The 24346-nt window shown below is 35.8% G+C and overlaps 4 protein-coding genes across 4 annotated transcripts; 1 reads left to right on the top strand and 3 right to left on the bottom strand.

The window, feature by feature from the left end:
- The first annotated feature begins 262 nt into the window (after positions 1 to 262).
- Positions 263 to 3748, top strand: LOC102623651 (probable L-type lectin-domain containing receptor kinase VI.1). Its single transcript, XM_006481027.4, has 2 exons — positions 263 to 3093; positions 3299 to 3748. The coding sequence occupies exons 1-2, from the start codon at positions 1093 to 1095 to the stop codon at positions 3437 to 3439; spliced, it is 2142 nt and encodes a 713-aa protein (XP_006481090.1). The 5' UTR covers positions 263 to 1092; the 3' UTR covers positions 3440 to 3748.
- An 83-nt stretch (positions 3749 to 3831) lies between these two features.
- Positions 3832 to 7843, bottom strand: LOC102623348 (importin subunit beta-1-like). The gene is made up of 3 exons (XM_006481026.4): positions 7573 to 7843; positions 4559 to 6993; positions 3832 to 4450 (listed from the first exon to the last, which is right to left on the bottom strand). Exons 2-3 carry the CDS (start codon positions 6976 to 6978, stop codon positions 4252 to 4254), a joined length of 2619 nt encoding a protein of 872 aa, XP_006481089.1. The 5' UTR covers positions 6979 to 6993; positions 7573 to 7843; the 3' UTR covers positions 3832 to 4251.
- A 2608-nt stretch (positions 7844 to 10451) lies between these two features.
- LOC102623073 (uncharacterized) lies at positions 10452 to 12135 on the bottom strand. The gene has a single exon (XM_006481025.4). It carries the CDS (start codon positions 11490 to 11492, stop codon positions 10659 to 10661), a length of 834 nt encoding a protein of 277 aa, XP_006481088.1. The 5' UTR covers positions 11493 to 12135; the 3' UTR covers positions 10452 to 10658.
- Positions 12136 to 12507: 372 nt separating this feature from the next.
- LOC102622766 (ethylene-overproduction protein 1) lies at positions 12508 to 18092 on the bottom strand. Its single transcript, XM_006481024.4, has 4 exons — positions 15420 to 18092; positions 14712 to 15003; positions 14321 to 14630; positions 12508 to 12957 (listed from the first exon to the last, which is right to left on the bottom strand). The coding sequence occupies exons 1-4, from the start codon at positions 17486 to 17488 to the stop codon at positions 12725 to 12727; spliced, it is 2904 nt and encodes a 967-aa protein (XP_006481087.1). The 5' UTR covers positions 17489 to 18092; the 3' UTR covers positions 12508 to 12724.
- Positions 18093 to 24346: the final 6254 nt, after the last annotated feature.

Below are 24346 nucleotides of genomic sequence, written 5' to 3'. Positions count from 1 at the left end.
TTTTATGTGTCATCCGTTAATTGAATTGTAAGAATAATATTATAATAATTAATAATAAAATTAATTAATTTTATACCTATGATAATAAATGATTTCTATCATATTAATCTCAACTAAGTTACAATAGCATTTCTCATGTTCCAAATTACCAAAAGCTATTTCAAAAAGTTTATCCCCAACGGGGAGGCGTTACGAAATAATAATAATAATAATAATAATAATAATAATAATAATAATAATAATAATAAAAATACTTTAAAAATTGTGAATATACTCAATGGATGATACATCACACTTGGAATATATAACATTATTTTAAACATATTAGTCTAATTTATATAAATGAATGGATATATTTGAATTTTAATTTGTAACTAAAGCTAAGTACCGAGTATATAAATAGGTGCACCATTAGTTAAAAACTATATGTCAATTAGAAGTGAGAGTTTTGAAATCAAGCAGAAATTAGCATTTACAAACATCCCTTATATTAACTTGAATTCGGTTAATTCTAGTCCAAAATTGAAGATGAAAGGATATGAAAGCCTCACAAAGATGAATATTAATAATAATTAATTATTAGGTGTAAATGAGACTAAAGCGTTTGACAAAATTGATGATTCTTCATGAATAACAAACCTTACATTAATGATTCTCTAACCCAAAGTTTTGTGATCGCTTAGATGAACTTTAGGGAAACTTCTTATATGGATGTAAAGTCATAAATTATTGCTTGACTTTGAGCAAAATCTATGTGGCTAACATTTAATTCACCAATAGCGTGATAAGACAAAAATGGTCCATTTGTGTAGCTGCAATGAAAAAGATCAGAGCTTTCCTCATACCGCAAAAGCTGTTTACACCACCCATTTTCATGAACTTTCAAATCATCATTGTCACAATCACTGTTCAATTTAAATGTCATCTGACTTTGAATTTTCAAGTCTTCCATTTTCCCTATGTATTATCATTTTTCTCTTCTACAGTTTAAAAAATATTATGCCCATGTTCTCTTTCTAGTTCATAATTGTTTATACAACTTCGCTGATACAAGCAAATTAAAGCATATTTTAGTCAACCATCACATTCCCCATGGACATGGGAAATTATTCGGCACTGTTTCTCTTATTCTTCTTCTTCATCCGCCTTAATATTGTTGCTCAATCTCAAAGCAGCAGCTTCATCTTCCAAGGATTTAATGGTGGTGCGACAAATCTTAGCTTACAGGGAGCTGAAATTATCAAGCCTAGTGGTGCACTTAAGCTCACTAACAGATCGCGTTATGTTATAGGCCATGCATTCTATGTCAAACCAATACAAATGTTTGATACAAGTGCTTCTCCATCTCCAAATGCTTCTTCTTTCAGCACAACTTTTGTCTTTGAAATATCAACCCCAAGATCAGGCCGCGGTGGCCATGGACTTGCCTTCTTGTTAGCTCCCTCGACGAAGCTTCCCGGTGCACAACCTGAGCATTACCTTGGGATCTTGAACTCAACAAACAATGGTGAGCCCTCAAACCATATTCTCATTGTTGAATTTGACACGGTTAACGGGTTTAATGACAAGGCGGAGAACCAAGGAAACCATGTGGGAATTGGCATCAACACAATGTTTTCAAACAGATCAGAACCGGCTTCGTACTATATCAATGGCACAGATCATAAAGAAGAAATGACCCTCGAAAGCGGCGAGCCTATTCAAGCTTGGATTGAGTATGATGGCGAGCAAAAAGTTTTGAACGTAACAATAAGTCCTGCAGAGATAGGAAAACCAATGAGACCTCTCATATCTTTTGGAGTCAATCTCACAGGCTACATTAAAGAAACTATGTACGTTGGCTTCTCGGCGTCTACAGGTGAAAAATCAAGCTCACATTACATTTTGGGATGGAGTTTTTCATTAAATGGAGTGGCTCCAGCACTTAATGTTTCCGAACTTCCTAAGCCACCAAAAGAGAAAGAACCCTCATCTTATAATCCTAAAATTTTAGCTCTTATTGTTTCTTTGTGTCTTGTGACTTTTCTTTTGTTGGGCACGTTGGTGTTTTTCCTGATATATAGAAAATGGTCAAATTCTGAGACTCTTGAGGATTGGGAAAAAGATTGTCCTCACAGGTTCAGATATAAGGATCTTTATGCAGCAACGAAGGGGTTTAAAGAGAGTGAGGTAATTGGAATCGGAGGGTTTGGTTCAGTTTACAAAGGTGTGTTGCCAACAACAGGAGGTGAAGTTGCTGTTAAGAAGATTACGCGTAATTCCCTTCAAGGAATGAGGGAATTTGCAGCGGAAATTGAAAGCTTGGGGCGTCTAAGGCACAAGAATTTGGTTAATCTCCATGGATGGTGCAAACAAAAGAATGATCTCCTTCTAGTTTATGAATATATCCCTAATGGAAGCCTCGATACTCTTCTTTTCAAACCGAAAGACGGCTCTGTTTTAGACTGGGAGCAAAGATTCAACATTGTTAAAGGCATTGCTTCAGGGCTGCTGTACCTGCACGAAGAATGGGAGCAAGTTGTGATTCATCGAGATGTGAAGCCGAGCAATGCGCTGATAGACGCAGAAATGAACGCGAGGCTAGGAGATTTTGGTCTTGCCAGGTTGTATGACCACGGCGGAATGCCTCACACGACCAATGTTGTGGGCACTTTTGGCTACATTGCTCCAGAATTGACTCAAACTGGCAAGGCTTCTACCAGTTCAGATGTTTTTGCATATGGGATTCTGCTTCTCGAAGTCGCGACTGGTAGAAGGCCTATCGGTTCAGGTGACTTACTTCTGGTGGAATGGGTAAGGGAATGCCATCAGCTGGGTCGAATCCTCGATGTGGCTGATCCATTGTTGAATTCAAGTTACGTAGTTAAAGAGATGGAACTGGTGCTGAAATTAGGCCTCATGTGCTCCCATAAGACACAATTTAGACCTACCATGAGACAAGTCATGCGGTACCTCAGTGGCGAAAAACAACTCCGTTTCAATAATGACTGGGGCTCTATTGATTATCGACAGGGATTTGATGAATTCAGCTCGAGGACATTTGACGAGATTTCTACCGGTACATTCAAATCATCACATCGTTCATCTTCCATTGTGTGAATTTCTTTCAGTTCTATGGACAGTGGCCGATACTGTCAGCAATGACACTAACTTTGTTTTCTTTCTTCAATTTGTTAATTTGCAATTTCTGTCTACCAAAAAGTTGTAGACTGATGGACGCTAGGAGATAGCCTAACACATTTGTGATGTATTTTGATACCGATTTATGATTAATTATTTTTCCTCAATTTGTTCTCAGTTTGCATGTACGTATACTCAAGTGTGTGTTCTCATTATGATGGGGCTTGTTTGCTCCTATCATGAGCCAAGCTATGTGCAGTGTGTCACTGGAACAAGAAAATGCATTCTGTTCAACATTATCGGAAGCCATTTATACTGATGCATCAAAACTTCTCATCGCTCATCCCCACGGTTCCATTGTCTCTTCCACTTCAACAGACGCCGGTCCGCAGAATCAGTAATCAGTCTCAAACCTTGTTACAGTATTCACACTGGTCGACACTCGAACACAACCAGTCAAATTGCACATTCCCGTGACTTTGATATGTTCATAATGAATTATTGAAACGTTTAATTGATTGTTCGATGATTTGAGTTACAAAAACGTTTACAAGGATGATGTTGCATCGGCTTCCTCCGATATATTACAGGCGTTGTTACAATGCATTATGTCCTTAACAATCATAAAAAAAATCCAGAAGTAAGAAATAAAACAAATTCTCCATGCCCTGGAAAATAATACAACACAAAATCTCAAATTGCTTGCCTAGATATTCCAAAGCATTTGATTTCATTAAATTGTCCAGAATTGTAGCAGCATTCAGAAGAGTTTGGTAATTACTATCAGGAATCATAACCTGAAAGTGACTCAATAAACCACCGATTAGTGGCTGCTTTTAAACAACAAAGTTCAACAAGTAGCTGACCACCCTTTCCACAAAATGACCTCAATAATGCTAGTGCTTAACTAATTACTTCCTCCTTGTACCACAAAAAGTGGACACATAAGAACCCAGGACTAACTGCAATACGAAAGAAACATTGATACATGACATCACTGACTTGTAAGTTCCCCAGATATTTATAACCTTTATCAGAAAACTGAAGAAAGGAGAATTGACCCAGCATTAACAAAGGAAGACAATTGACCAGATATAATTATGTTCTTCATAGACGGGGGCCTTTTTGATCTCATGAAACCAGAACACGATTAATCATTCCCTGGGTCCAACCAGCAGTCTCCTTTAGCTGCTCATCATCTGATCGAAGACACTCACTCATAAAATCATTACAGAATGAGGAGTCTTTAAACAGCAGTTTTGTGTTCGGGCCCAGAGCATCGGCAAGATCACCCATCACAGCAACTGCTGCTTTTGTCACATTCTCATCCCTACAAACCATGGAAAAGATCAGGCCATGAGAACCACAACAGAAAATGAAAAGGAACCAAAATAGATTACAAATAGTGAGACTAGATGGGAGGTTGAAAAGAAGATACCTGTGGTTGTCTTTGAAGATTAATTCTATGAACTGCAAGAGATGTTGAGCATATGGCATCATCACCTCAGCCCTTGCACTCTTGAAGCCCTGGAGAATACCAGAATATGCCTCAAAGATGCTACTCCTGAGCTGGTTTCCATAATCTATTAATTCTTCATCTTCCATGTCCAACTGTGCACAAGCCTTAGCAGCTTCCTGCATCATTTGAAGTGCATGGGGGACATACTTCTCAAAATGCACTCCTATTGCAAGAGCAATGTCCCCAAAGCAAGATAAAATTGGAGGCTTAACAGAACGGTTGAGTTGACTATTTGACAGAGCATTGAGAAGAAGAGACATGATTCCATCACAAAATGGTAAGACCTTGTCATCCAAGGCACGACAGACATCACCAACTACCCCAACTGTAATGGCACAAACCTGATATTCCTCAGAGTTCTGCAACCCCATCTGCAGATACTGGTAGAACTCAGGCATATACTTCGCAAATTCTGGTCCAGTGGCATAAGCCAGAGCTCCAATTGCAAGCATTGCTTCCTCATGCACTGTAGAACTACGGCATGCAAACACCCTAAGGAACAATACCATAATTTGATCTGCCGTCTGGAGGATAAAGGATTTGGTGGCATCAGTACTACTAAATTTCTGGATAATGACCTGCAGAACACCACAAAGAGAAGCTTGCAAATCTCCTTGCTTTTCTCTATCATCTGATGACACAATCTGAAGTTCAAGAGTCTGTCCTAACCTGCCCATGATTGCTGGAAGTAGTTCTGCTATGATTTGAGATGTTTCAGTAATGTTAGAACACCTAACAACTTCATTCAAGGTTTCATAAGCAGCAGATCTGAGCTTTGAGCCACCAACATCAGTACGATCAGCAGCTCTAAGAAGTTCGGCAATGATACTTGTTAGGTAAGGTGAAAGAAGAGAAGAGCTTGGTCCAGCATCTTCATAACCCTGAGCAAGGTAATATATTGCCCCACAAACCTTCTCAGCCACATTTGGAGCATCCTTAATGCTCTCCAACAATACTGTCAAAATTCGTTGTAGATTTTCAGGGGAAATCACAGAAAATCCAGTAGCCGGGCAGTGCAATAACTCAAAAATGCGACTAAGAGTCCAGGCAGTTGTGTCCTTCACATGGTTGTTCTCATCCCTCATTGCATTAAGTAAAAAATCGAAACCAGCATGAACCAGTGGAGCAAGCTTGTCAATGGTTGGCCCTTCAAGGACAGAGCCAAATGCATAAGTCGCTGCCTCACGACAACGCCAATCTGACTTCACTATGTTAGCCTCCACAAAAGGCATAACAAGAGGCACAACCTCATCCCCAACTGTTCTAGCAACAAGACCAAGACATGTGCCACCAGCCATTGATATGTTCCAAATGCTATCATCCTGGTCCTGATCTTCTTCCTGCTTGAGCAAAGTTTCAAGCAACATAGGAACGAGAGATGACCGAGCCTTCTCTATAAAGTGGTAATTGGGAGAATCCGAGTCCCCAGTCTCTGGATTTTCAAACTCTTGAAGCTCTATCTCCTCATCACAGATGGAGCTCCAAAACTCAACCGCTTGGAGGGCAACAGCCTCTTCGTCACCCTTTACTGCATTTGATGTAAGCTCAAAGAGTGTCTGCATGTAAGGTTCAAGCACCTCATAATATGTTGACGCTATTGACACAAGACATTCAAAAGCAGCTTGTCTAATCTCCACCTCTTTGGACTTGGCAGTCTCACAAACTACCTTCATGATATAATTCCTCTCCATCTCATTTTGGAAGTTGGTCTGTGCAAAATCCAAGGCATTATATAAAGCTCTTGTTGCTGCAAGGCGAACCTCAGCACTATGTTCAGCAAGGTTCATACCTTGGACAACAGCAGTGAGAACAGCATTCACTTCATCTTGCACAAGATCCTGATGGGAGATCTCCTCACAAACATATCCAAGGGTTTCCAAAGTTGCTTGTTTCAGTGCTGCAAGACTATCTTGCTGGGTCATATTGTTAAGCAATGATCGAATAAGTTCAGGCCACTGCTTCTGTGGAATCTCAATCGAAGCAATTTTTGCGATTACTTGTGCAGAAGTGTGCCTTGCCTCTGGCACAGGTGAAGCAAGTGTTCTCAAGAGTAAGTCTTTGACTTGTGATTTGTATGAAATGTCAATTGCCAGCCATTGCTTAGCAAGATCTTCCTTTGTCGTAGCATCTTTTGCATCTAAAGAGTTTTTAAGCATAATACCAGCCAATCTACGAGATTCAGTAGGTTTCTCATTGTTTACAAGCTCAACTGACAAGGATAAAAGAAATCCAGGGAGGTTCTGCTGCTGAAGCTGTCTAAGATTAGCCTCTGCCTCATTTCGGATATTTGCATCTGCTGATTGAGCAGCCAATAGAAACTGGGTAATCTCCATTGCCATTGTCCCAAACTAACACTGAAAACAATATCCTCAATCAGATTCATGATATTGAAATAAGAGAACCAACAATAAATAACTAACAATAAACATCCGATGAAACTCCAACCTCTAAGATGGCAAAAACAGTTTGAAACCACAAGATTAAGCACCAAAAACTTGAAAAAATAATATTGAATGTAAAATTATGTATTTATAAATAAGAACATTTCACTCTATCTACAGTTGATATCATTATCATCCTCAATACCAAAATTGTATTTTAATCGAAAAACATCAGACTACTGCGACAGTAACCTCATCATATATCGTCAAACTATTTAGGTTTTCAAACGAACAAAAGCTAGCAATAAATCGAAGAAAAGCACAAACAGCAACACCCTATATAAGTTCACTTAAAAGCCCCAAAAAAAAAAAAACATTAACAACTAATCGCAAGTGAGATCCATAAAATACGAAACCCTAATCACCAAAAAAGTTCATCAAAAATACAAAAACAACTGCCCAAAAAAAAAAAAGCACTTCATAAGTAGATATTTAATCATCAAATAAACAAAGTCGAAATAAAGCTAAAAGTTTAGTTTAGATTAATAATACCTGAAGCTGATAATGAATAAATCAGCTAGAACTTTAAATTCACGACGGGAACCGGGTTTATCTCTCCTTCTCTCTCCTAAAATTCAAAAAGCCAAGAAGTTATGGGAGAGCGAAAAATTGAAAAACAACTTTAGTGTCGTTGAGAATTTGTTTTTTAAAGGTTTTATAGAAGGGCTTGAGAGAGTGAATTTGAGAGATATTTATAATGGAAAATGAATTCGAATGTTTAGAGAAGCGGGAGGAAGGGGGCATGTGAAAAGAAAAACCAACGGGCAGGGGTGGGCAGGGGGGATTTTGGCTGCCCGGAATCACCCACCACAGAAACCCTACTTTCTTTTTTTTTGGGAAAATCTCCCACGTGTGGATGGTTGGCACGTGTTGGATTTCGAACCGTTGACAGTTTTGATTTGAAAATGCTGAAATTGTCTTTTTTCTTTTTTTTGAAATCTCCCACGTGTGGATGGTTGGCATGTGTTGGATTTTAAATCGTCGACATTTTTTATTTGAAAATACTCACATTGTCTTTTTGGGCTGGGCTTTTCAACTTGGTATAAACCAATGCTTTGGACCCAAACTCCAAAAAATCTCGTAAACATTGCATGTTTTAAATTCGGATCACATAAAAATAAAATAAAAAGAATATAAACTCAGTTCTACAAAAATCAAATACAACCCAAATTCCTAAAAATCAAATACAAATTCTAAAATTTTCAATGTTTCAAAGCAATAAACCATTCACAAATACAAATCTATAACACAACATTCACAAAATACAAAATTCGTGTCTACAATTCAAACTCACGATTCACGGCTTCAGTTCATGAACTTCAAGGATCGGCATCCAGCGAAGCAACAAACGTCGGCTATTGATGATGATGATGATGTGGACGATGACGATGATGACGACCACAACGTCATAGTCGCGATTACGATTGGCAAAGGTGGACAAACGGTGACCAAATGGAGGTTGATGGTGCTGATGAACATGAACACAATGAAAGTACGACGAGTGACAGTGATGATTTGATGAAGAGAAGAGCTTAAGAGAGATGAAAAGGATGATTTTGTGAAGAAAAGTGAAGAGAAGAGTTGAAGCGGGAGGAAAAGAATGAGAAGAGAAGAGAAGAGAAGAATTGAGGTGGCGACAAGGTTGTGAAAGTGTGAAATTAGGGCAACATTTTTTTTCTATTTATATTAAAAAATAATTTTAAATTAAAGATATTCGAGTTTGGGTTTCGGATATAAGGGTTCATCTGGGTCCGGGTTTTGGATATACAGGTTCATTCGAACCCAAAACCGAACCTGGATATGTCCGGGTCAAAAAAATTTAATCCAAATACCGAATTTATTTTAATCCAGTACGGATTGAACCTAACCCGGATTATCCAGGTTCGTCCAGGTCCGGGTTAAATTGCCATCCGTAGTTTTAAGTGAGTGATGTGTCTTTAAATGAGATTTTACTATTTATTTAAAGAGTCATATCAATCAAAAAGAATTTTAAAAGACTCTTTAAATAATGTCTTTTTTAAATTATTCTCCTCTCTCGTAAATATTGGAGAGAGAAAAATACTATCTTATTTAAAGAATTTTATTTGAATTTTTTTGGAATGTTTAATGTAGTATCATATTATTTTTTTATCCTATTATTCTTGAAGAGAAAGAAGTGTTATAATTGCTATTATTCTAATAAAGGAAAAAATATTATTAAAATAATATAAACTTATTTTTAGTGGAAATTTTTAGAGGGGTGCCAATGTTGCCAATAGTTCTTCAGTGTAATTTTTAATTCAATTTGTTATTTCAAAGATTTAAAAAAATATATTTTTTTCTTAGTTTGTGACTCTTTTTACTTCGTGTTATAAAAAAAAAATTATTCCAATTTAATTGCCAAGTTTTTTTTCAAAGTATTAAGAACAATTCAATTATTAAAGGATCAATGTTATAAATCATAACATTCTGAGTCATAATATTTATTATAAGAGCTGACCAGGTTGTCTCGTCAACGCTTAGATTTGTTTTGAATGGGGGATAGCGTTGCTCGTACTTTCTCCAATAAACTAGATTCAACGACCTTAACTACCTTTGTTATCTTCTGTCTTGCACTCACAGAAATTGATCAGGGGGTGCCGGTGGTTTTTCCGACGAGAACCATCTGATGCTTAAGTCAGTATGCTAGGGTTTCGGAAAAAACTTTGGATTATCAATCTATGTAAATTAACAATTCTTATATAAAATAAATATCTTAGAATGCTAAAAGAAAAACAATTATAGATTCAAAATGGCAGAGTTTCCCCTTGATCCTTTTTTTTTTCTCTCCCCTCTCATTGTGATTTCTCGGGCTTTATAGGCGGTCACCCTTGTGTCTGGAATCCACATCCTTAATATTTGGGCCTTCGTGGGCTTAATGGGTTGCAAAAACCGTGCAGTGGTTAAAAGTGCCTTCCTCCGGACGGTTGGGAAATGGCAAAATAGTCGCTTGGATGTGGGTGTCGTGCCCGATTTTTCATGAACAACTCTCTAGTCGAGCTTTGGTCGTACCCCGAAGTGGACCCTGGTGCCGTCTTGTAATTTTCCTCTACGAGGAGGTCCAAGTGGTTAATCATTATCTTGTCTGGCATTCTCATGAGCCTGAGGAGATTGTCCCTCGACCATATAAGAAAGAACATGCGTAGCTGGTGTTCTTTTGATCACCCAAATATAAGTTATCTTCATAAATTCAATTTCTTCCCAAAAAAAGAAAGAAAAGAAATAGTGGATTTTATGAAAATGCTTTGTGAAACTGTAACTTGGCAATTAAAATAGGTTGTTTTAAAAAAATGGCAATTAAAATATCAATGAGTAAGGAGGAACCATGAATGGAAGACTATTTTAGGTATTTCTTTTTCCTTTTCCTTTTCTATTTTTATTTTTTTCTAATTTAATAGAATAAAAATTATGGAGATGAAATGTGAGCATTTTCTGCTGATATTTGAATGAAAACATTGATACAAGATACAAAATTGAGAAAGAAAAGGAGGGAGCTGCAGCTTCAATCTACAGCATCTATGCACTATACTGTAAACATTTTGGGTATATGTACACACTAACTAATGGAACCTATTTCTGCTTCTAGCACTCTGTTCATGATCTTGCTGCACATTTGCAGAACTTCTTTGCCTCACAGGGCTCTTGACACCGCAAATCCTGTGCTTAATCCGCCAAGGAAACAGCATTTCTAGGCCACAACCTTTAGGCATGCTGTACGATCTCCTCACAGCTTGTGGAACACATGCCTGTGGATGATTACAAGGAAGTTTCTTCAGGCTTTCCGAAACACTCAATACAGATGATGTAGCCAATGCAGCAGCATCTGGAAGAAACCTGTCAATGATGTAACTTGGAGAGATACATTGATTATGCCCAAGTGACTCGGAATTGAACCCATCTAACCCATGACCCTTTTCAGCTTTTTCAACAATGTCCATAGCTTCGGTTAGTGATAGTACCTCAGCAGCATCAGAAAACAAATCATCATTTTTGTCACCATAATCATCATCAACATCAGCTTCGCAGCTATTATCCTGAGAAAACTCCTGCTGAGCCTGGAAAAATTGTGAATCATTATTGCTGGATGTAATTTCTCTCCGCGGATGATGCCGTAATCTGCCTGGTGGGATTCTCAGCCGAGGGGTAACATCATCATCTTGTATGATGCTGTCACTTTTTTCTGAGTCTTTAGGCTTGCCTGCAATTCGCTCCCAAGAAAATGGAATCCTGTCACTTGTATCCTGGAACTTGCCGATGCCTCTAGAATTATTTGTGCAACAATTTTCTTCACCAATGGAGCTACCATGGCGCTTTATTGATAAAAGTGGTGCATTGAAGTCTAATTGCTTTCCAGGGCATGCGATATCCATAGCCTTTCCCTTTTCTTCTTCCATTTCTGATAATATCTTTTCAGAATTCTGCACAAAGATTACTTGAAAAAGTAGAACAGGACTTAAGATTCAGTTGAATGATCGAGGCAATTAGAGCTAAAAGTTTAATGGGTGAGTGAAACTATTAAAAAGAACAGTTGAAACAATGGGTTTCTCGTGCAGTTCATCGAACCGATTAGTTTACTTTTAAAATGCCTACACGTGAGGAGGATAGAAGCTTTCATTTGATATTGAAAGAGGGCCAAGAACTTAGCTCAACGTCGCTCGAATTGTTACCAACAACCACGGAATCTAAACGGCCATGTAATTTTTTTACCTTCCATGTGAAGCTACAGCTGTTACATTGATGTTAGACTACTGGAGCTGGCGTTATTTGGCTTGCCCATGTTGTTTATGTTGTGAGATTTTTGAACTTTTAGTCCTGAGGGAGTGTTCGCAACTTTCGAGCTTCTGCTTTACTTATGAATTTGGATTCTATGTTGAGTTTTTGTGTTACGTGTCTAGATACAATTACTTATCCAATAATAAATACACCATTGAATTTTGGTCGGTAAAATATCTAATTAGCATGAAATCTAAATCTTTTGTAACACTCAGTTATACTTCGCAACTAGTGACTAAAATAAGCACCCTCTCAAATCCCAAACGTACACCCTTTATTCATGTGTGTCTCATATCTCTGTAACTAAATACTAACAAATTTGAGAAGAGGCAAAATGCAGAGATGGGTCTGAATTGGTCTTGTCACAAGTGCGTGAGAGAATAGAGCCCTCTGTGTTTCTAGGGAAAATTTCAAATTTTGTAGAACAACCCAACATGGAGAAAAGTTGACAATACATAGTAACTGCTTAGCAAAATGTAATACATTTGTAATTTTTAATCTTCCAACGAGGGCAGATTTCATCAGAAGCTGCCCTTTCAGGTACATGAATCTTTGATCCTGGTACCACCACTTTCACCAGAGTTGTTTGTATATGCAACAGAACATAAATCATCAGTTGATAAACCAGAAGACATATTTACATGCAATCTCATAGCTGTCTTTCCATTTCTTTTTTTCTCTTCCAAGTGCCTGCTCTCTCACAGACCGTGAAAAGTTATAACTGAAAGCTCTTAATTTGATTTGCTCAGACTAGCATCGGCCTTTCTTGTAAAGGGAAAAAAGAAAAAACAGATGGCAACAATGGAATTGCCAACATAAATACAAACAAGAAAAAACATGTGCTTGGGTTCTGTCACGTTTGTTGTTCATTGACCCTTTCCGTTGCTTTATCATAGAGTTCAAGTGTATCGGTGTGATTGGGATCAAGACAGAGGGCTGCTTCACAGTCTCTTTGGGTGTGGAGATGATCGCCCATCGAGTCGTGAAATGCTGCTCGGAGATGTAGCAGTTGCAGGTCTGGCTTGAAAGCTATGGCCCTTGAAAGTTCTGCTATGGCTTCAGCTTCTTTGTGATCATCCATTAAAACTGACAAGGCAAACATTTTATTAGGCAGTGCAAGAATCCATAACCAGATAATATATGCTAGTGAAGTTCCAATAAAGCACTGTAGCAACAGTTTGATTTGTAAAATTCAAACTAAAGCAGATTTGTATCGTGGGTGAAAGTAAAGCTAAAGTAAATAAAATTAACCAATAAATTTTGGCAAATAACCCAGCATAGCGGATTCCTGACCTTGACTTCTAAAATTCCGTGGACTTACCTCAATGGAAAGTACTAAGTACGAGTGAAAATTAAGTAAAAACAACCCAAGCAAACAATTTGATACACGAGTGCTGCAAATTACTCTTTGAGCCAATTTATTAAATCATGAATGTCTTTTCCAACTTAATTCTAAACTATCCAACTCATAATTGAACCATGAGACAGATTTCAATCAATTGCTAACCATGGAAACTCCTATCATTCTTCAAATTCCTGGTTTTTATTGGCACCTTGCATAACCTCTCATAAAAACATTACCACGACACCATCCATTATTCAAATGTCACTCATCAGCATGTTGGACTTCTCAGTGGCTACATAGAAGCAATCCTGCTTAACATTGGTAATAAACAAACTAAAATGTACAAAGAGAGCCTGAATGGTAAAAAACTAAGGAATGCGGCAAAATATATGCCATCATTACTGCTTATAGCTGTCATGATAGGAGGAAATGATCAAATGATGGAGGGGCAAACAAGAAACCTAAGAGAGGCGATTCGTGTTTATCAACTCTTACTGCTGGTAATCTACACCGGCACTTGGAGTAGAAGCAGAAACAGAGGTAATAGAGTTATAAAGGTGAAAAAAATTGTGCAGTGAGAAAATGAAACTAGCTACAGTAGAGGTACATTTTCGCTAGACAAGGGAACTGTAACAGAAAAGGAGAGATTATGCAAGCAAAGACATGAAGAGGATTTTATATTTGTTCCTTAAATGTGAGATTTTGGAAGCCCATTCCTTTAATTTAATCAACCAAAAAAACCCACTTTTTCAGACAAAAACATATTCACTCTAAAATGAGGTTATTGAGGAGGTGCCATATGTAGGACCAAACATTCAGTGGACCAAGAGGCTCAGTTGATCTCATTAACACCATTAGAACCCTGACTTGAAGTATACCCAGGAAATAAGTAAACCTCCAAATATGGGTCACTAAGTAAACACATCCCATGAAAGGATCAAATAATTATTGGCCTACAGATTTTGAGTTGACGACAATCAATTTTCAAAAGCATCACAGTTGCAAAAGCATGTTTGTGGTGTCACCACAAGATCTCTGAGGTTGAAGCTGATTTGCATTATAAATAAAAAGATTGAAGGAACTAAAATAGTATCATGAAATTACCTGCTGCCCTGTATCTATATGGGTATGTCCTCATGGGATCAAGTTGTGTTGCCATACTAAGATCACTTTTTGCCATGTCACGGTCACAGTATTCCGAACGCTTCTCATAAGCTGATGCATTGTTCCTGGCCTTCTCTATCAACTTTGTCATCTCGTCGTAAGCAGCTTTCCGCTGATTTTTAAGATGATACACTCGTGCAAGGCCCTGGTGCGCTCGTGTATGCTTGATGTTGAGCGCGTTCATGTAGCAATCAGCAGCAAGATCCAGCTTTTCACAGTCAACATAGACACTACCTAAATTATTCAATGCCTGCAAAATGGAAATATCACACAGAATAAACATTTGACACAGTAGATCAAGACACTGTAATCTCTTCAAAAAGATACGCACCTGTCCTTTTCGAAGGCCATCCGAAGGACACCTAAGAGCTTCCTCTAGAAGTTGGATAACATATGCTGAAGATTCAGGATTGAGGCTTGAATCTGCTAAGGCATATGCTTTAAGGAAAAAAGCTTCAAATGATCTCTGAATAGAAATGGACTCCTCAGCCTTAGCCAGTGCTTCTTCACGATGGCCAGTGTCATACAATATCCATCCTTCATAAACTAGCTTCTCATGCTCAGAAGTAGAATAATTTCTGGCCAACCGAAGACTACGCATTGCAGCCTTTTGACTATTTAACCTAAAGCATCAAAAGACAAGAAACATGGTTGGAAAAACAATAGCACTAAAGAGGAGAAATTCTTCTTTCGTATCAGAAACTGAAAGGAAATAATTCAATTAGCAGTTCCAGCATTGAAAAGAAAGTCCAAGAAGTAGAGTTAGAGTCCCTTGTGCTTCATTACAGTACACAATCAATAAAAAGCAAGCAACTGAGAGGCATTAAAAAAGTGTAAGACTGGAATGTAATCTCTTAATGCAATCACAGAAAGATATACCAACCTAAAAATGCGACTTCATATTGACAATAACTTGAATAAATTAGAGTGGAGCTTAAAAGAATGGTCAAATGCTGGACAGAACCAGCAGCAAAAAGCCTGAAGTCACCCTTAAATATTGATAAAAGATTGATGAACCTAGAAAAAAAATTATACGAACCGCAAAAGAAGGAGAGACTGCCTAAACCGTAGGAGGCTTTTCCCAGGGTCATTTGCCAACATATGGTGAACAACAGCCAGTGAGCCGATATCATCAACTGACGACCATCGATCATATAGCTGCATCCAGCAGTCTGCCTGACTCCACTGCTGAACAAGAGGTTGAAGTGTCTCTACCAAGTTGTCACCATGCAACTGCCCGTAAAACATCATGTAAGATGGGTCCAAAGTCAACAGTGCCCGGACATCTCTGAGAGCTCCATCATAATCTTCCAGGGCAATAGAAATCCAAGCTCGCAACTCAAGGCAGTCAGGAGAGACCTTAAAACCAATAATTCTATTGATCTCTGTGATGGCAGCAGCAAGCTTGTTCTCCTCCACCAATAAAATGGCCCGATACTTGTAGGGATAAGAAAGAGTTGGATCCAATTCTGTAGCAGTGTTCAAATCCATCATCTTCTCCTTCCCCGAACAATACAGAGAGCGTTCCTGGTACATCCACCCAACTGGAGTATAATCAGAAATGAGTGAGTTCATCAGCTTGTACGCCGAATACTTGTGCCCACGTTTGAACTTAGTCCTCGCAACACCCACCAATGAATAAATATGACCAGCCTCGACAGCTGCCTTAAACCAATTCTGGGCATCTTTGTACTCCTCCCTTTCAAGCATAACTACACCTAACTGATGAAATGCAAGTTGTTTCTGCCAACTTTCAGTTGCAGACTCCACCAATCTCTCCAAAAGCATTACTGTTGTGTTTGATTTCATGTCTTCCTCCATACCAATCTGGCTTAAGAAATAATACAACACAAAAGAAGCATGACCAACCATAGCCAATCGTTCCCTAGCCTCTGCACTGCAAAAGATTCTCATCACGTTAGGATTCTGCATTGAACATGGAAGCTCTCTTAAAAGCACCTGCAAGCAAGCAGCCACAAGAAGATAGGCAGCCTCCTCCAATCCATATTCAATCAACATCACTGCATCCTCAATATCAGAAACCATAGATGCTAAATAGGAATCGCAAGCAGATTTCAGCTCCTCACAACAGAACCGGTTTGCAAAAGAAAGAAGCTCCAAAACAAGACGTGGATCAAAAGAATCTAACATTTTCGTCCTGCTAAATTCCTCAGCAGCTCTCATTGCCTCCACCGAAATCCCATTCTGTGAGAAATTTACCTTCTCCCTTCTGGACTCTATAAAACCACCATATAACATTGTTCTAAAGGGTCTTGATAATGAGGCAATTTTGTATCGCACACACCTTATCTCATCATTTCCAATACAAAATGACATATCCCAATCTTCATCAGAAGTCGAACATTCCTCATCTTCCATGGAAATATCATCACGAAACTCCTGTCTTGCAGTCCTTGAACACAAACAAGAATCATAAACTGACTCAGGATCATAACCAGATACCATAGTAGCCTTAGGGCATTCAAGATTTCTCCCGCAGCAATCCATTGCCGATGTTCCAATAAGTTCATCTTCCCTCCTCTCAAACCTCAACCAAGCAGCAAGCACAATTTTCGTGTGGACATCAACCGCATGCTTTCTAGCACAACGAAGGCTTCTCCGGAACAATTTAGGATCAGACAGTCCCCTAAATATGGCACATTGTTCTAAATACACTCCTGATTTCTCAAACTGGGGACAATCCTCAATCCTACGGTACAAATCAGCTAATGTCTCAACAAAATCAACAAATTTAAGACATGGTTCGATTTGAGGCTCAAGTAGATCAGTTATAGGTAACCCATATGGGAGGACTGATTCTATTACCACAGGGGCCTGGACTGGCATTTGATAACTTCGATTGGATTTTGATCGAATCGAATTGACCCTCAAATGGTCCTGAAGGTGATTTAATAGCTTCTCACCAACACTACTGCCACCGCCACCACCTCCTCCTCCACCACCGCCGCCGCCCCCACCGGCACTGCCTCCTCCACCGGCGGGGGGCCCAGATGGATTAATAGCAAAAACCTGGGTGCCTTTACACCCATCTATAATTTTTAAACTACGCATTGTTGTGAAAAAATTTTGCTGCATCTTTACAAACATATAATTTACCGCTCCAAAATAAAAGATTAAGAAAATATAACCAAAACGCGCGTATATGAAAGATCTGGAAGTCTCAAGAACTAAGATAATGGGATTAATCAATAAACCATTACCTTATACCCTGCAAAACGCCGCCGTTTTTGTTTTTTTTTTTGGGTTGATGAGAAGAAGAACAACCCAGATGGTGATGCAGGAAAGCTAATGAGGGAATAATAACCTCAAATGGATTCTCTCAAAATGTTTTCTTTTTGGCTTAATTTTCCTGGAAATTTTATTTTTAAAAAAAATTGAGAGGAAGCGAGAAACTGAATTGTGTTTTTGTTTGTAGAGGGAAAAGCAAATGTTTCAAGTTTGACGAATCAACAGGAATTTTGAGGTGGCCGTTGAAACGGCCACTCTCTATGGCTCCCTTTGTTCTTTTCTTTCTTTAACTCTCTGAATAAAAAAAATTTATTTTTTTAAAATTATTTTTCCTTTTACGTGAACTTTTGCCATCCAATCTATTTATCTAAAAACACACCCTCTCTTCATTTCTGTCTCCGATGAAGCCTTAAACTCTGTCTTTAGGTTTTACTTTTTGCTTCTTTCGTTTCTGATCTTGTGTTTTGGTTTTGTTTGTTAAACCGTGCTTCTGTGAAAAGCGCGCGTGTGAAAGGATGCGCGCGTGCCCAGTAGAAAAGGAGAACCGTTAAAATCTCCCTGCCTGTCTTTTACTTTTCAGACCCGCATCTATCGCGCAGATCATAGCGGGGCTGGGACGAGGATTTGCCCTTTGACATTCCCTTTCAGGCGCGTGCATGGCCGGATTATTTGCAGGCTAACGACTGTCACGTACTTCTTGAATTTGACATTCAATTAATAAACAGTTTTAGGTATTTTAATTTAAGTTTTAATTTAAATCTCATCTCATTTAGCATTTATATATTAAATAATAATTAATAAATTTTATAAGTTATAAAATTTATCCTCTAATAGATGGATTACACATAATATTAGAATTCAAATGTTGAGTTTCATAATACTATTATTAGTTAATTAATTTATCAAATTCTGAATAATTACATTTAGATCTCTAATTTAATTACTTTTATATTCTCTGAACTATCCATATATTTCTATCTATTTTTATGAAACAGATCCTCGACACGACACTTGGTATTTTTTTTATAAGACAAACATCACTCCTATTAAAACAATGCAAATAATCTATTAATACAGGGTATGACAATGATAAATAAATTAATAAATAAAAAATATTTTAGTTATTTTAAATTCATTAGAGACTTATTTGATAAAAATGGTTAATCTATATCCTTGTTTTAGAACTCTTAGAGGTATAGCCAAATGATTTCTGAGCAGATTTATTTTATTGATTACTGTAACTTGAATCATGGGAGAAGTAGGGGGTTAAAAATTAATTTAGACTTCATACACCCCTCTACTTTTATAAAATATTAAAAAAATCGTTACTACTTTAGAAACTGTAAAAAAAGTAGGTACTCGAATGATATTATAGTAATTAAATAATTAAAATTGGGGTCTCCACATTTTATTCTAGTTTTTTCATGTGTGGTTGTCTAATTCATGATTAAATAACAAATTCATTTGCGAGATCATGATGTAGAAATAAAATATGAAAATAAACTTATCACTTTTTTAAAAAAAATAGTTAATAAGTATATACTTTATATATTGAAATTTTATTGGAATATCTAATCATTTAAGACTCTCATTTTGTAAACACCATGACTTCATTGCTATTCTCATTAATATTTTGTAATGAATTTATTATTATTATTCATGAAACTTTATCCGTTCGTAAAGCTGGAGTAGGCGTACAATTGTACATAGTTGATTATTTTGTGGGGGAATCAACATAATATTTGGGAAATGTTAATAACTGCATATAGAAGTGGGGTTGAGTCCATCGGATAAAGCAGAGAGTGTAACTCAGTTGCCTTGGAGAGCGCGTGGAATTGGGATTCTCTGACAGCGAACTGAGGGAACTGGAGTTACATACGAACTAGTCCACATATGCATGAATCGCCTCATTGGTGTCATCCTTACAAGCGTCCAGCACTTCAGTTTCCATATTAGGCTGTTTCGGTATTATCAAATTATCTATTTTTTTTATCGATTATTAAATTATCTATTATCAAATAAAGGAATTGAAAATAAAATAAAATAATATTTTTATAAAATAAACAATTGAAAAATCATATTTAATTCTAAAATTGAATAGAAACAAAGATCCAATACGGTTGAGCTGAAATTAGCTGGTTAGATCGATCGAATTAATGGGACAAAATCAAAGAACTACTTATATTAATTTAATTTATCCTTTTTTATTGTGGCTTTCAATAAAAGGCATGGGACATGATGATGGCAGAAAATTAATGGCGGCAATCATCACGATGCCATACTGCCATTGGAGGAGGCAACTCAATGATCAAAGAAAGTTCTAGAGACTAAGAGCCTGATGAGCGTGCCATCCGGGTTTCGCACAAAATTAAAAATGCAATTATGTTTTTGTGTTAACTAGCTCGCATGTAAATATTTTAGAAGGGTAAAAAAATAAGATATAATAAGTTACATTTAAAAAAGAAAATTACTTAATTCATTATTAAGGCGGTAAAGTCTTTTTTCGAGCACAATTGATACTCAATCTCTCTTATAAATATTTGTTTGTCTAAAATAAATCTTTTATGAACAAGAAAAAAAAATTAGTTAATTTATTACTTAGGGTCAGTTTCATAATATTGTAACTTTTAAAATATTTATTGTTAACTTTGCTGTAAAAATAATTAGTTATCAAGATAATCTTAGTAAAATTTATTTTTTAAAAATATTGTGAGTTTTAAAAGCAGTTACCTGCGTTTGGGGAATCTAATTGTTAAACTGCTCTAAGAATGTAAATAATTGAATTAGACATAATGTTAAATAAAAGTATTTACATATTTATAAACATATATGTCTATATATAATATTTTTTTTAGTGTATATGATAATTGATAACCAAAATAAATATTTTATATTATTAATTTTATTTTTTATGTTGTTATCTTAGTATAATTGGTATTAATAAAAGTTTCTTTAAAGTTAATAATTTTAGCTAATAATTGATAAGGGTAATTTTAAATTTTTACAATATATATGAGGATATATGTATAAAATTTATTCTTAAAATCAAATTTTGAAAAGTTACTCATTTCCTACTTTTTAAAATTTATTGTAAAATTGAATGATTTTACCAAAAATTATTTCTAACAAAATTTACTAAACAACAAACTTAATTTTTAACTTTTTTTTAAAATTACTTTAAACCTCCCAATAACAATCAAAATGGGCCCTTAGTGATAATATTTTTCAAGTAATAAATTCTTTAACTGAGACCATATGAGTATTCGGGACAATCCGTTGAGTTCATGACATCTATAAAGAAATGATAAGTGATCAACTAATTTGACGGACCATTGATCATTGTCATGCCCACCTCAAGTATCGACAGCTAATAATACACTCTATAAATCTAAATAAATATATAAATATTTAATCCACTTAATAATTCACGATGAGTTGAACCCATATCTGGCACTAGATATTGTCTCTTATCATGATTAAATATCGAGTACAATCAAGGTTTTAACAAAAATTTTGTTTCACTTGCTGCTATACACACAAACAAAAAATGTTCCAGGCAGCATTTTGATTACGAGTTAGAAAAGTGTTGGCTGTTTTTAGAAAAAATATATATATTTTTTAACACATTGTTGTTTACGTGTGTGTGTGTATACATATTAATTGAAGTATATACGTGACAATGAATTAAGAGAAAATAAAAAAGTACTCTAAAAACACCAAAGACTTTCTCTTATTAACATAAGACATTCGTATATTTTGATGTTACAAAGAAAAATCTGTCTACATTTTCAAAAAAATGCGCTAAACTTTATTAGGATTTTCTTCGTTGATTTTTTTTTTATTCGACCTACCATAATTTTTAAGAACTTTCATATATATACCCATGTTTATGTGTGGTTTCGACTTGTTCTCAACAGAGATAATTGAATTGTACACAGTATAAAACTTGTATAAGTATAGTTTTAGGGAAAAAAAATGTAATAAATAAGAAAATAGAAGACATGTATTTGATCCTTCTAGCTCCTATGTGCAATACATCCAACAACAACTAAACAAATAAAAGGATGAAAGTGGTTAGAGTTGAAATTAAGTATATCTGCGTATGTATATAATAAATTGGTGTTTTTTTTTTTTTTTTTTCGTTGTGAGGATGCCGGCACAGGGCCTTGGCATCCACGTTTAGAGGCTGCCATCTGTCAACACGGTTTAACGTTTTGTGCAGTTTCAGATCTGGCTAACATGTCTTTTCCAAAAAAATTATCATGAATCATAATTTTTTTTTTTTCAAGTAAAACCAATTATTATTGTGATTTTGAGAGGAAAAAGCCACCGAGCTTTTTGGGACCATGTTACACGGATTTTGCACTTAATATCGTATACGTACAATTTTTTTTTTATTCAACAAATTAAATATGTAATTGAATTAATTCTAATAATTTGAGATTGAATTTCAACTGCATGCATTAATAATAATTTGAAACTCAACATAAGAAGTTAGAAGAAAGAGTCTAATTATGTTACAACAGTGGTACAGTATTACTGTTACTTTCAACCATTAAATTTTACTAATATAATTATAAAATTATAGATCTAATAACTGGTTGCAACATAGTTTTGCCTTAAAGGAAATATTTTATTTGAGGTGACTCAAACCTCTGTTTTAGTAGAGTCAAGAGGAGGAAGTGTCAGACAATACAACCAAAAAGTATTCGGCTATTTTATTAGTATCATTTTTTATGAGGAACTCGCATTAATAAGGTGGTTCTAAAATAATCAATAATCATGATTTTTCTCTCCTTTCACGAGGAAAATGATATAAATAAACATAAGATTTTTAATTGGGCTGGATGTTAAGATGGGCCTTTGGTATTGGGCTGGATTGGGGAACTTTGTTAGTTTGGCCATTGAAAGACCGGTAAAATACCGACTCCCTTATTTTATTTCATCATCTCTTATTTTTCAATTAACTCAATTAATAATTTTAAAATAATTTCTATCTCTAGATATACCCCAAACCTAATTTATACTTAACCACTGTTACGATTATTATCTTTTTCCATACCATACACCCCAACATCTTTCAGCATGGCGTGGTACTGCGGTTTATAAAACTTGAAATTCATGGTTTGAGACAAAATCATAATCAGTTTTCCAATTGTTTGTTATTTTCACTCAATGAATAAGGTTTCAATTCTAGTTGTCCTTTATTTTAATTGTTCGTTCTTTTTACTGAATGAATATAAACTTGGAATTTCTTCTTTGTGTTGCAATTAAAACAATGTAGTTACAAAATTTGCAGAACCCAAATAATATCTCTTCTTAGTTACCTTTGTTTGAATTCTTCATTTTTTTCCCCAATTTTTTGGGTCAATGCTCATTCATCTTTTCTCCTCGATGTACTAATTAAGCTGAATTGCATCATTTGGATAACTGCAATTTTCTTTTGAAAAAGTAAAACATGGTGGATACAAATCTTACAGCTAGAAATAAATTTTTTTGCAACATTGAACTTGAAAGCTCTTTATTATTAGAGGCAAACACTACCTTACAATCAATGTATGGTACATCCCTCACTCATGAACAGTGTATGAGTGATCCATTATTAGATACTATGAATAAAATTTTACTATCATGTGAGTGTACATAAAAGTTATTTATCTTTTTTGAGTAATTTTATATAATGACAAAATGAATACTGATATAAAAGTGATTTGTGAAGATTGATTGGGAAAATGAGGGGGTCAAATATCACTATTGCCATTGAAATAGAAAGCAACAGATAGAGATGGCAAAATTCTTCATGGGTTTGGGGCCCCATGGGGCTCCACCCCAAATGGGATGAATTTTTAATAATTTGCGGGGAATGAGAAAAAAATAATCTTCAAATTCTTAATGGGGTGGGGTTTAGTTTTGTACTTCCCACCCCACCCCCACCCCAATCCCCATTATATATAAATATTTTTTCTAATTTTTATTTAATACATTTTCTTTTTATTTTTACTTGACATAAATGAGATATATAACTAAAAGAAAACTCTACAATATAATTTTTATTCAACCTAAACATTGTTATGCTTTCTTTTCTCTTTTAAGATACTGATCTCTTCAAATATTTTTCAATTTTGATATCATTTCAAGATATTATCTCAAACATTTGGAGATTTTTTTAAAATAATTTAAGTACTTTATAATATTGTAATGATTTTATTTAATCTTTAATTTTTAATTTATTAAAACTATGTATCTATATCTACTATAAAATAAATAAATGAAGAATGAGGTGAGGATGAGAAAATCATTCTCCACGTAGGGATTTCTCATCCCCACCCCACTAAATTTATTGGAAAATAAAATAAGGAATAGAGGCGAAATTTTTAATGGGGTAAGAAATGAGATAGGCCACCCCACCCCACCCTATTTTCATCCCTAGCAACAGACCTGAATAAGTTCCTCTTATTTCTCCATGTTCACGTGGAGGGTGTAATCAGATTATGGGAGGGATGCTTTTAGTGTCACTCAAAAACAACCTGGCCATCTATTTCCTGGGCTTCTTGAAACACATTTGTTTGCTAAAAGAGACGGCCTCTATTTTACTTATATATCTCCTTTTTCAATTATACTGTATTGAATATCAAAAGTGTCATTTCTCTCTAAATTAACACTCCATTTATTTGATTCTTTAATTTTTTTTTTCAGTTTTCTCACTCCTTAAACGCT

Source organism: Citrus sinensis, chromosome 6 (assembly GCF_022201045.2).
Source record: "Citrus sinensis cultivar Valencia sweet orange chromosome 6, DVS_A1.0, whole genome shotgun sequence".
Lineage (NCBI taxonomy): Eukaryota > Viridiplantae > Streptophyta > Magnoliopsida > Sapindales > Rutaceae > Citrus > Citrus sinensis.
The sequence above is the reverse complement of the archived record's forward strand: the minus strand, read 5'-3'. Positions and strand labels throughout refer to the sequence as shown.

What these genes read in the sequence shown, in the direction of transcription:
- LOC102623651 (XM_006481027.4), top strand. Translation starts at nt 1,093, where the DNA reads ATGGACATGGGAAATTATTCGGCACTGTTTCTCTTATTCTTCTTCTTC. An exon ending in CACATCGTTCATCTTCCATT is followed by an intron (nt 3,094 to 3,298) that starts GTGTGAATTTCT and finishes ATTTGTTCTCAG; the next exon opens with TTTGCATGTACGTATACTCA.
- LOC102623348 (XM_006481026.4), bottom strand. Translation starts at nt 6,978, where the DNA reads ATGGCAATGGAGATTACCCAGTTTCTATTGGCTGCTCAATCAGCAGAT. An exon ending in ATCTTCAAAGACAACCACAG is followed by an intron (nt 4,451 to 4,558) that starts GTATCTTCTTTT and finishes CATGGTTTGTAG; the next exon opens with GGATGAGAATGTGACAAAAG.
- LOC102622766 (XM_006481024.4), bottom strand. Translation starts at nt 17,488, where the DNA reads ATGTTTGTAAAGATGCAGCAAAATTTTTTCACAACAATGCGTAGTTTA. An exon ending in CAGTCTCTCCTTCTTTTGCG is followed by an intron (nt 15,004 to 15,419) that starts GTTCGTATAATT and finishes TTGATGCTTTAG; the next exon opens with GTTAAATAGTCAAAAGGCTG. An exon ending in ATGGCCTTCGAAAAGGACAG is followed by an intron (nt 14,631 to 14,711) that starts GTGCGTATCTTT and finishes TCCATTTTGCAG; the next exon opens with GCATTGAATAATTTAGGTAG.
- LOC102623073 (XM_006481025.4), bottom strand. Translation starts at nt 11,492, where the DNA reads ATGGAAGAAGAAAAGGGAAAGGCTATGGATATCGCATGCCCTGGAAAG.